The 12881-nt window shown below is 43.1% G+C and overlaps 1 protein-coding gene across 1 annotated transcript in view; it reads left to right on the top strand.

Moving 5' to 3' along the window:
* Window positions 1–10396, top strand: part of RIC8B (RIC8 guanine nucleotide exchange factor B) — a 508522-nt gene extending 498126 nt beyond the window's left edge. Inside the window, exon 10 of the mRNA XM_078673927.1 lies at window positions 10058–10396. Within this exon, the coding sequence (XP_078530053.1) occupies window positions 10058–10169 (112 nt within the window). The 3' untranslated portion in view covers window positions 10170–10396. The remainder of the gene's footprint in view (window positions 1–10057) is intronic.
* The last annotated feature ends 2485 nt before the right edge of the window (window positions 10397–12881 follow it).

The raw sequence follows: 12881 nt of genomic DNA on the forward strand, positions 1-12881 counted from the left end.
GAGACTGCTGCAAAACATCTGAAATGGAAGTTCATTAACCTACTGCCCCTTACTAAGTTGACCGTTATTGAAGGTAAACATAAAACAAACACAAGCATTAGCAAAGCCAATAGGTTTCGCCTTTGTCAATGTTTTTTTAACATGTTGCACAGCAGTTGAGCTGCTTTGTAACTTGATATAAAGTTAAATAAAAAAGCGCTATGTGGCCAGCATTATCCATGTCGTAGCGCTTTTTTTTCTTTTTACTTTAAGCCATATTGCAAAACAGCTCAACTACTGTTCAACATGTAAAACCCAGCAACAAAGCCAATAGAATGTTTACAGACTAAACCTATTGCGTGTGCCAATGCTTGTTTTTAGGTTTCGTCCTGGCGTTGCAACTGCATAGCAGTTGCTCCGCCCAGGCGAAATCTAATCTTATCTCTATACTGGGGACTTGACACTGCCCCTTCTTCCATTGGCTAGCCCCATAAATGGAGGCTAGCCATTGGAAGAGATTGACCGTCAATCACGTTTTCCAGAGAAAACGCGATTCGGGGGCGTTTCTGGGTCTTTTTTTAAGCCCCGCCCCTTTTTTCCGTGTGTCCCGGGCCGCGCTGTGATTGGCTGCAGGCCCGGGACACCCCAGTGATGTCATTTCCCGGGCCGCGCTGTGATTGGCTGCCGGCCCGGGACACCCCGTGACGTCAGCCAATCACAGCACGGCCCGGGACCTGACTTGTTATTTCTCTGCAGCTTGTTCAGGGCTTTTGTCGAGCTTCGCAGCTTCTGTGACTTTTTTTAATGTATTTAAGTGTCTATGACTTGTACGCGCACGAGGTGTCTCGATGCAGATTCTTCGAACATTTTAATAGCGCCATCTGCACAACGCGCTTACTTCTCTGTGCCATAGCATCGGAGAGCAGTGATTACTAGATTGTGGGTTATTTTAATGAAGCCTATTGGACAGCTGAATGGACCCCTCTAGACTGTGACATACACGCTATATAATTAAAGCGCTAGGGTAAGCCCTAAACACACACACTAAGGGCAATTAAACTGCAGTTTACACGTGCCCAGTGCCCCTCGCACGTGCTCCTGTGGCATGGCGGCTCATTTCACCCACACATAAGGTTTCATTCATGTAGGCATCCATCCAGCTCATATATCCGTGCCCCATGCTGTCTTGGCAGCTCCCAGCCCACAAAGACCTAAACAGCGGGCGTGTTCGAGCGTGAAACGCCCGCTAGCCACAGGGATCCAGTGTGCTCGTCTTCGGGGCTGGTCGGCTCTTCCGTAGTGTTCAGGATCCCGGCCTCTCCCATCGCGGGGGCGTGCTCCTCTGCAGCTAGGGCGCTCTTTAAGGTGCACCCCGCTGTGCACGGGCACATGGAGAGACAGATGCAAAAAGGAAAAGGGTTTCACGCAGAACTGTCACATTAGGGTTGGGCAACGTGCCGGGACTGAATTTGGGCTTACAAAATATACTCAGTTAATAGACATATTTAGTTGTATGTACAAACAAGATTTACAATTATCAGTGCTGTTATGGTTATGTGGTATGCAGTACCAAATATTGGGCAAGGTTATCTGATTCATACAGCAAAAAAAAGGAATTGTGCAGCACATTCTCTGGTAGCATCATTGTCATTCATTTGATCAAGAAAGAACACTGTGAATTTGCAAGGTATGCAAATTATGTGGCAAGCAATGTGGTAAAATGAGGTAGAATCACATATATCCACTGGCCATCCCTATTATTCAATATTTTATCATTTATTTATTAAATAAAAAACAAAAAAATAACCATTCTAATTCCACTCGGTGCCCATTGTTAGCTGCACTTTGGAGAAAATAGCTTAATCAATCTAGCCATCCTAAAATAGACATGTAATATAAAAATACATAACAGATAACATAACTAACGTGGTCATATATTGTCATTTGGGTTTTCAGGTGATATTTATAAACTACTTAGCCTCGTGGTGATGTCATCAGAACCCCATGAACCATATTAAAACAGTTACCAGTTATATTTTTTCTTTGTGTGTGTCTCTCTCTCTCTCCTCTTTTAAAAATGGTTATAAATAGAATATTACTCTTGGTAGAGCTGCTTAGATGTTTTTTTTGCTTTACACAATGTGCAACAGTTAGAAACAAAGGTATTTAAACAAAAACGGATTACAATAGAATGCATGCAGCAAAATAAGATTACCTTATAGAGGCCTCGTGAGCACTGGCAACATTGCTTCAACAAGTGGGGTGATAGCAACATAGAATAGCTGAGTCAATCAATCTATCAATATAACTTTATTCAATCTGATTGGAGATAGACCATAAAAGTACATAAAAATATTGCACATAGTCATAAACACATACAATTTAAAAATTATTTTCCATTAAAAACAGATAAAAAAAGATATTTGTACATAAACAGCTTTAAAATCCATCCAGTGCAAGTGGTAATCACATTTTAAAACACCATTACACTCATACAGAGAATGGCTGAGATTTTAAAGGAATGACGGGGTAGGAGAGAGAACAAAAACCTCTTATCGGGTCTGCTACGCGCTCCTACTATCCCCAAAATTGAGCCAAAACATCCCAGCCAAGATTCATATATTAAACCATAATTCTAGCGGATTAGCCTAATATGGTTTTTCTAGCCCAAATGGCTGCTTTAAAAAAAGCACAGACACTGAAAACAACTTCAGGTAAACTCAGAGAATGTAAATGAAGCATAACTGGTCTACAATGTGGGAAACCTAGCCTCCATAACAGTTAGCTAAGTCACTAAGCAGTACTGCTTATTGCATTATGGTAATTGTGCCAGCCCTTTCCATTATAGTAATAATAATAACATTAATATTAATAGCAATACTCATGATTTCCTTTACATATTAAGCCTGTCAGTTGCACCATGCATTTTATTATAAATATTTGTGCAAGTGACAGGAATATATCACCACCTAACCAAGCACTCAAATTACAGGCAGCTGCATTGTTACACTGTCACTTAGATTATGGAATTCCCTGCCAGCTTCTATCAAATACAGCCCGTCCTTGATACATTTTCGCAGAAAAATAAAGACCTGGCTGTTTGATCAAAAATAGTTAATAGCCCAGCCTTGGGAATACATGCACAGTTTCTAGCGCCGAGACGCCTACGGGCAATTGTACGCGCTCTACAAATTTAAAAAATAAATAAATAAATAAATATGAGTGACACTTTCTCAAGATCAAAATCAAGCGATGACCAAGAGTGGAAACATATCAGAAATTACACCCATTTGAGCAACGAGAAACTCAAAAAAGATCTTAAAACTGCTGCAAAGCACCAGGGAACTAAGGACACTGCAGGATGGATAAGTGTGTGTGCCAATCTTGCAACACATCTCACATTAGTGGCCTTTTTCTGTTAACACACTTTTATTAGTAATGTGACTGGTAGCGCACTCTCTCGGTCCTGCATGAAATCATACTCGTAACTGTACATATTCTGTGTTTGACATCATGACGAATAAACCAACTACATGTGTGCGGAAAATAAATTAGCATGACAACCACCACTGCCCCCACCACTAGTGCACGTGCACCACACCTTCAGCATGCTTTACTCAAACCATTCTGATGTACTTATGAGGCAGCTTTTGATTTGTTAGATGTGTAGAAACTGATTTGTGGAAGAAACGTGAGCTGTCAAAAGTATTATGTTATGGAGACAGTCTGTGACTTGTATGTTTAATGAGTTTCGAATCTGCAGTTTCCTGGGATGTGATTGAAGGGACCAGGCGGAGCACGCTAGGACATGAACAGGCTCTGGTCACTTGTGTACATTTTGTGCCTTTGGGAGGAGTTGTGTGGTGGACATTGGAAGTCGAAACCATCAGCAGCCTGGAAAACAGTCGTTCTCTCCTAGCATTTCTGCTGAGGTAGCCAAAACAATTCCAGGCACTGCTTATTATGTTTATTTTTGGCGATCCTCTGTCCCTTTTACTTCCCACATACACATTATGAAATCATGTAGTCCGACAGCTTATGGTCTGTCTGTGTGAACAAGTAGCTTTCCCAGCGCTCACGGAAGTAGCACAGTTATTACCACATAGTTGAAAGCCCAGATATGATTAAGTGAGCTTAGAGCTTGAATGCTGGTAAATACCTCACACATGTGTTCCTGCTGATGAGATGTTGATGACGTGAGTAAGCGTGTTCTCCACCACTGTATATTCAGGTGGGATGGCGTAGCCAAGAACACACTGACGGTGATAGTGTGGAAACTGCCACTTTAATTAAACAGGTGCACACAACTCAATCTAAAACCTTGGCACTGAGCCTTACATACCTTAATATCAGCTGCCTCTGTATTTCAAAGAGTGATGGAGGGTGTTTTGGTGTGTGTGTGTGTGTGACTGCTCCAGTGTGTGTGTGTGTGTGTGTGAGACTGCTTCAGTGGGTGTGTGTATGTGACTGCTCTGGTTGTTTGTGTGTGGGGGGCTCTGGGTGTGTGTGTGTGGCTCTGGGTGTGGCTGGCTCTGGGTGTGAGTGGCTGGCTCTGGGTGTGTGTGGCTGGCTCTGGGTGTGTGTGGCTGGCTCTGGGTGTGTGTGGCTGGCTGGCTCTGGGTGTGTGTGTGTGTGTGTGGCTCTGGGTGTGTGTGTGGGTGGTAGTAATTGCTGTCTGCTGAGCTCGTCAGTAGGGTACAATAGTTCTCACATTTGCGAGAGATTAAGCTATTGGCAATGTAAATGACAATGCCATTTATTTATCTGTTTTCAAAACCAACACATAAATACAAATTTTGTCATTTACAATGCCAATAGCTCTAACTTCTCCAAAGGCGAAACCGTTGCATTGTAAATGCTTGTTTAAATTGTGTTTTAGGCAGGGTCTGCGAACTCTGGTTGGTGTCATCTGGGCCATGACGCTTTGCTTCCAGATCAGTACTGATTGCGTCCCGGGCCCAGACAGCAAGATTAGCCGCCTTCACAAAGAGTGTGTATTCACCCGCCCAGCTGGAGCTCCCAGCACTGCCGGCGAGTTGAGGCATGATTTATGGCAGCCACAGGGGGGATTCACTGCAAGTCCTCAGCACACGCACATGTGTTAAATGTAAATGTAAATGTAAATGTAGTTGAACTTATATAGCGCACAGCTACCCGCAGTGGGTTTCCCGGCGCTTGCTTAGGGAACCCTTCCTGGTATTCCCCTGTGAGATAGCAGGGTATCCACAAGGTGAAAATCAGGCATCCCGCCGCGAGGGGCCGTTGTGGAGATTAAGCAAGCTATTGCCCAGAGTCGCAGAGTGTGAACCCGTGAGTCGAGGAGGCACCGGGGCGAGAATTATCGAGTCCGTGGAATTTTTAACCCAAGACCCGCCGAGGCGGGGAATTGAACCCTGGTCCAGGACCGATCTCAGCTTCCGGGTCTGCTGCCTCTAACCCCTGAGCCACACTTCTCCATAAACTCCATAAACTTCTCCATAAAACGTAAACATGCGCAACCACAGAGGTGAAGAAGGGCCTGGGAATGTCTAGCTCGACTCGTCTATGAAACCCACCTTTACGATGATGCAGGAACCACGCTATGCCTTTACGATGACGCCTTGACAATGAAAGTATTTTTACCACAAATGTCTTTACAACAACTTTTTTTATACCACTAATATGCCTTTACCATGCCTGACTTTACAACTAAAAAAAGTAAGATTTTCGCAGCTAAGTGTAATATATAAATATTACATATACATTACATCACTGCTGACCTCTCAACTGACTTCATTAAGTGATTTTAAGTTTTTTGTAAACGTTTGAGTTTTAAAGATATATACTAAGCTACTGCATAACTTAAATACTATTCTTTTTGTACTATTGAGTGATGCAATTATAACATACATCATCTGATAGACTGTCTGAATGTGTGTGTGGTTGTCTGAGTGGCTGTATGGGTGTGTGAGTGGCAGTATAGGTGAATAAGTGGGTGTGTGAGTTGCTCCAAGGGTGAGTCGGTGCCTGTGTCAATGGTTGTATTGGCGAGTGTGTGTGTCCGTGGCTGTATAAATGGGTGAGTGGATGTACGGTTGAGCAAGTGGGTGTGAATGGCTTTATGGGTGAGTGGGTGTGTCAGCAACTGTATGGGTGAGTGTGTGAGTGGCTGTATGGATGAGTGATTGTGTGAGTAGCTGTATGGGTGGGTGAGCGTTTGTGTGAGTGGCTGTATCAGTGAGTGAGTGCTTGTGAGAGTGGCTCCATAGGAGAGTGACTGGCTGTGTATGGCTGCCAAAGTTTCAGATTGCCATGTGTGACATTTTCATAATTTCAGTGTTATTATGAATGGCATTTCAATGAGTATGAATGCCACCTACTCTCGAGCAAAACGAAGAGTAGGGAAACATAGAAATATCACTAATTACAACCATTTCCACAAAGAGAAACTTTGTACTAGCATATTCTATTTATCTAGCTTAGGAGATACCGGCCATTGGGGCACTTACTCTTTGCGAGGCGAGCTGGCGGCAACTGCCGAGGCGAGCTGGCGGCAACTGTAAGGCCGTGGCCGCAATGACTGAGGTATGAGTAGATCTTTTAATGATTTATTTTTCACTATCTTTCTTTTTTTCTTTTCTTTTTCTATCTTTATTTCGATCACTTGGATCATAAAAGATGTACATCATAAATTAAAAAACATTCGTAAATAATACATATAGATAAAACAGAAGTTTAAAAAAGAATCGTTACAATTGTCATCTTATTGTACAGGTTCAAAGTGCTAGTGCAAGGTACAAATCCGAGTGCTACATACTATGAAAATCATATTTCTAGTGATTGATAAAAGCTATTACAGATCATTCCAATTTGGGCTAGTCTATGCAATAGATGATTATGAAGCCTGTACCAAGTCTGTATCAGAATTCAAAATGTCACTATCTATATTTTAATTACAAACATGTAACTACATGTGCATGAACACAAACAAGATGACTGGGGCACTAAGCACTGCACCGTTTTGCTTAAAAAGCGCCACACAACGGGCATACAACTTTCACAGCACCATTCAAACATTCCGAAACCTCTTGTTGTACACTGCTAAGCTGCTATTAGTTAATGTGTTTGCCAAAACAAACACAAGGACGAAGTGGAAACCCGAATCTTCACTTCTCACTTATTAACAGCTGCTGACAGTGCAGGCAGCCCAGTGTGGGCAGCAGGCAGTGCTGCAAGCATCATGATGGCAGCGCCGCCCGCAAACCAGTAGCCAGCCTCCTTCCTCCACAGCAAACTTCCTGTACTCAGACAGCAAGATGTGCCACTCCCCCGCAGCGCCAGACTTTTGTATCACACAACCACCTAACTGGGCCCAGCTGTCTCTTTGTAGTAGCCATTGGGCACTACCTTGTGATGTCAGGCTATGTGACTCAGAGCCGCCCCGCGGAAATCACAATGATGATAGATACAGGTCAGTAGTTTTGCGTGCTGGAGTTTCTAAGGCAGCTCTCACGAGGAGACACTTTCCGCCCATACCACTCCTGTCCAGAGTGCTCAAGAAGATCAGGAGCAACCAGGCCGAAGTCATTCTTGTGGCTCTGGAGTGGGCATGGGGAGGATCTTCTGTCACAGAACCAGGGAAAAGTCCTCCACCCGACCTGTCAACTCTATGCCTTCTTGCGTGGAGATTGAGCAGCTGCAGTTGATAGCATTCAACCTTCCTCCCAAGTTTGCAATCTTATTTTAGTGACCAGCAACCCTCCACCAAGACCATGTACACCTGCCAGTGGAAAAAATGTGTAACATATTGTACAGGAAGGTCAGACCAACCCTCATTATTTAAGTCTCCCGTTGTAAATAGATTCCCCAAATGCCTTGTACATATGCTCCTACATATGCTCCCAACTTTCCCTTTCATTATGCCTCCCTGGGACCTTAATTTGGTTCTCACCTTTCTAATGTGGCGCTCCATTCGAACCTCTGCACCATTGACCCCCTTCAGCTGCTTACTATCAAAACAGCAGTGGCAATCACATATGCTAGGAGGGTGAGCGAATTGCAGACTCTGTCATCCAAGCCTCCTTACCTGACAATCTTCCCTGATAAGTTGGTGCTTTGTACTAGAGCCTCTTTCTTGCTGAAAGTGGTAACACCATTACATGTGGGGCATTCTGTCACCTTGCCAATTTTCTACACTCCTCCCGTGCCCCTCTAAATAAGAGGAGCAACTCCATCTTCTGGACCCAAAAAGAACGTTGCCATTCTATCTTAACTGCACTAAAGAGTTCCGGTTGGACGAAGAAAGATTGTGTGGTGCAGAAGAGGACTATCTCTCAACGGCTTGTTCTCTGCATCAACATTTTCTATGCTCTGGCCGAAAAGCAACCTCCTGAAGATTAAAGGGCTCACTCTACCAGAGCTAATACTGCTACCACAGGGTTACAATGTGGAGTTCCAGTCCGTGATATTTGTCAGGCAGCAATGTGGGTATCCCTGCACATGTTTACCAAGCACTACTGCCTGGACAGTCAAGCCTGCAGGGATTGCCTTTTTGTCCACTCTGTCCTGCAGGACATCCTGGTATAAACTCGTCTGCAGTTCCTCCTCTCCAGAGATGTTATTGCTTGGGAATCTTTTTGAAGGTATGGAATCTGCGGCTAGATGTCTCTATCAGATGGACAAGTTACTTACCTTCGGTAACTCCTTATCTGGCATAATAGACATGATCTAGCCGCAGATTCTTTACCGCCATTCATCTTCCCAGCATTACAAACACATTTATAGAGTCAGGGCTATTTCCTTTCTTGGCCCTAGCTTTTCAATACACACCTCTGTTAGTGCACTCCATGTCTCCGCATTTCTGTCATGGAAAGTCGTGAAAAGTAACTGACATAAACGTGCCATGGTGGTGCGTTCATAGCTGACCCCACTTTTGGCATGGACGACAACTATGATGCTGCGCGGAGTCGGCCAACACCACTTACCGGCATGCAGGGATATGCTTGAAGAAAACTCTTCTGGATACAGTCTGTCACCTGCGACGTACTATGGTAAGGAATCTGTGGCTAGATCATGTATGTACCAGATAAGGCGTTATCGAGGCGAGTAACTTGTTCTACTTCTTCTGCACATAAGGAGTGCAGAGAGTAAAGAAATTTCCAGTTGGTTTCGTCAGGTATATCACTTGCAACTGTTTAGTCTGGCTGTCCTGGTGGGTAGCGCCTGCAATTTGTGGTTATTCAATACATTTGGACCCGGAACCTCCGTTCGTCTATGATTGGAGCTGTGATTTACTATTAATTTTTAATAAATTTGTAAAGACTAAATTATATGACCGTGCCCCTTAGGGGTGACAACAGTGGCACAATCTTGTAACATCTCCATACTGTATCCTGGGTGTCATACACATGCATAAATCAAACTACCACTTGACGCTTTTATATAGAAAACTGTGCAATTACAATTTAGGGCAGTATGTATGTCGCATTGTCCACATACATGACACGTGGTGGCATATTGAAAGATGTGAAGGATTAGCCAAATCTTTTTTAATTGCTGATCAATAATCTTTAAATAAGGCACCATCTTGTGGAGTAGATATAATTGGATTAGCCTTGAAGAGCTCTTGGGGTTTTTGATGAGATTAAAATGACCGCCAATCCTGTAATTAAACTGGTGAAAACAAAAGCAACAATAGAGGTGGCTGCTAATTCAAACCGACTCAACAAGTGCTTAAGAGCCACTCGAGTCTGTAGGCGGGCTGCGTCTCCTGGCTGAATTAGGCGAATGTGTATAACGCAAATACCCTTTATTCAGTTGCTCAGCGGAATAGCAGGTTAAAGTTTGGCAGCCATTGTTCCTTTAAAAGAATTAACAGAGTGTTTTTATTTGGAGCCGTGGACCTGCACTTTGTCCTTAGCTAATTAGGATTTGACTTTCATGTAGCTTTTAATTGGCTATATTCAGTTGGTTTGGTTTGCTTTAATGCAGTCCTTTATTTTGCGTTTTCTTGTTTCCCTTTTATCTGATTTTCAAAACCCTACGGTTTAGTGAAAACATTTTGTAAAATGATTTTTCCATTTGTTTCTTTTCTTTTCAGGGAGGACGTTATTAAGCCGATGGGCGTCAGGGCGGACGGCACAATGGCGCCTTTGGAAGAAGCAGTGCGCCAGGTTCAAAGCAACGAGCACAGCAGCTCGGACTCGGACTGACACCACCTGCTGTCTCCTGCAGCCGGCGCCTTTACAGTTTCTACTTGAGCTTCGGTCAAATTCTCGAACTCTCTACTGTGTCGAATTTAAATATCGCCCTTTAGTATTATCTTCAGCTTTCTACATGACTGTTTTGAAATGGAATAATAGTGTACTGATTTACATATAATCATTCTAAGATGAACGGTTCTAAAGCCGTGGAAAATAAAGATATTTGAAGTTCTTCATTTAGATAGTCAAATACATGTATTTGACGTCCCTTCCGTTTATCCAAAGTCTCCCCTACTCCCGATCTATCCCCCCGTGGGTTGTCATCACCTTTCACCTCTACGCCGAAGGTTCACGTCAGAGCTCAAATCATCAGTCTTAATTGGGTTTCTTCAAGAAAACCATAAAAGAACGCCCAAATAATACAGATAGATAGTGCCAAAGATACAATTTTCGACGGTAGCTATAACTGCCCATGAGCTCCAGCCAACAGTCTTCAGAAGTCACTCTTCGTTTCTGTGTGGCTTTGTTTTATCTTCGGCGACTAGTGAGAAACGACGTCTCTGTCTAGTTCTCAAGGAGAGGTGTTCTCATCCCCAGGTGCACCATAAGCTCCATTGTTCGCCGTCACAGTATACACACCAGGACTGAAAGAGCATTGTTATTTAAAGCATGTTGAATACCACCGAAATTCCACATTTTGGCCAATGCAGCGTAGTACATACAATTAGAGGTTCATGGATTGGATAAAAGTACCGAGGGCTCTTCAGATTGTAGTGACTTGATGTGCTCGATGATGTACTGCAGTTGCTGCATTCCTGTAACTTTCTATACCACCGGCCGGGCATAAACACGCATTTCCGGATAGTAGCAAGCTGCGTCATAGGAGTGTGCTGATAGATTACATCGGAGCACGTGAGGGATGCTCTTCTGAGGACCACAGTTGTGCTCTTATCTTGTATTTATTTTATTTGTTATATCGCTTTTATCGACACAAGAATACATCAGTACTGATCGGAGAGTATGTAAGATTGCAGTAACAGTTAATTTTGAGGGCATAGCAACAATAAATGCTCTTTTAACATGTTCTTGAAGACGGATGAGTTGGAAGCAGATCTTACAGCAACAGGTAATAGGTTCTAAAGTTGAGAGGGCAGTATCTCATACGAACGAAAATGGGCAGGGTGCACAAAGAAAGCAAAGGGCAGCTAGTAAACAAAGACGCAGGACTAAGAACATAAGGCAAGATCAACAATTATGTTGGGGCAAAGAACTTATAACATTTAAAGCCAAGACAGAGAAAGCAACATTTACACTGAACATTTAAATGAGGGCATGCACAGCTCGTACATGTAGACAAAGAAAAGTTGACGGAAGCGGAATTTTGAATTAACTGGCGCTGGGTTTTTTAAAAAGTAGGTGATCTAGCATACAAGGATGAGCAGTTATTGAGACAGAAAACGTGCCAAAGCCGTGAAGGCAACAAAATGTTTGAATTTGCAGATATTGAAGAGCAGGACATGACCAGTCTTATGAACAGAACCAATTACAGGCGTAAAATCCAACAATACGGACCTAAAATTATGGGAGGATTTTAAATAGGAAGTGAAATGAGTAGAAAAGTTTGAAAATGGCAAAGACAAAAGTAGTGGTCATTGAAGACTCCACAGCCAGTGTTTGCAAAGAGACACCATCCTGGAGGGAAGCCAAAAAAGAGAGAATGCAGTCACTGCATAGAATGAGAGTTCAGGGCTTGACTAGAAATGATAGAAAATAAATAATAGTGTACAGAGAGAAAAAAGAATCGAGCCAAGAACTGAGCCCTGTGGGATTCCATATTTGTTGGTGCACCTTGGCAAGTGATGAAGCAGAACGAGTGAGAGATAGGGTGCTTAGGATTATAGATGCTAGTGTATGAATGCAGAGGAAGCATGTGAATGTAGGGTAGCCTATGCATGAAATGTTTCAGTCACGTGTCTGTGGTAGAGGCCATGATCACAATGTGTCACTGCAAGTGTGTACAGGTATAAATGGACGGAGTAGAGCAAAGAATAGTGAGAACCTGCCAGGTGTTGAACCACCAGCTGCACGTGCTATTGTGCCAACCATTCTTGGGGGTAATTTGTTCCATGTCTGGGTACGTCAGTTCTGTGACCTCCAAGGTTCTAGTAATGGTAGGTAGTACCATCAGCTCGTTGAGGAATCCTATAAGAATAGCCACTGTGTTCCAGGTGGTCTTGGCTACTATCCGCTGCTTTCCGAGTAGGTGGTAATCTGCAAGTGAATCCGTTCAAGCAGGAGAAAAAACTCCAACAGACTGTGCATCATATGCCTTTCTGGTTAACACATACTGAAAGATCAAAAAGATCTAGACAGGTCATGTCGAGTGTTATTCATATTTATCTGGTTGATAACAGAAATGATAATTGCCGGTCAAGTGTGACGAAACCTCCATGTCCTAATTATTAATTCGAACACACTCAGTAGAAAACCTTTCAAAAGCACATTAGTCTTTAATATGTAGATAAGATTCTGGATTATTAATTTGTGAAAAGGTTTTCTGCCAACAGTAATCTGGGTGCATATTTACGAGGGCCTTGCATCATGCTTGCTCCATGCAACGTGGTACATGCACGACGCAAAGCTCCAAGTCATATTTTTCAAACCACGCGGTGCTTTGAATGGCTTCAAAGATATGGAGTAATGCAATGCAGCACAAATCAC

Source organism: Lissotriton helveticus, chromosome 1_1, assembly GCF_964261635.1.
Source record: "Lissotriton helveticus chromosome 1_1, aLisHel1.1, whole genome shotgun sequence".
NCBI lineage: Eukaryota > Metazoa > Chordata > Amphibia > Caudata > Salamandridae > Lissotriton > Lissotriton helveticus.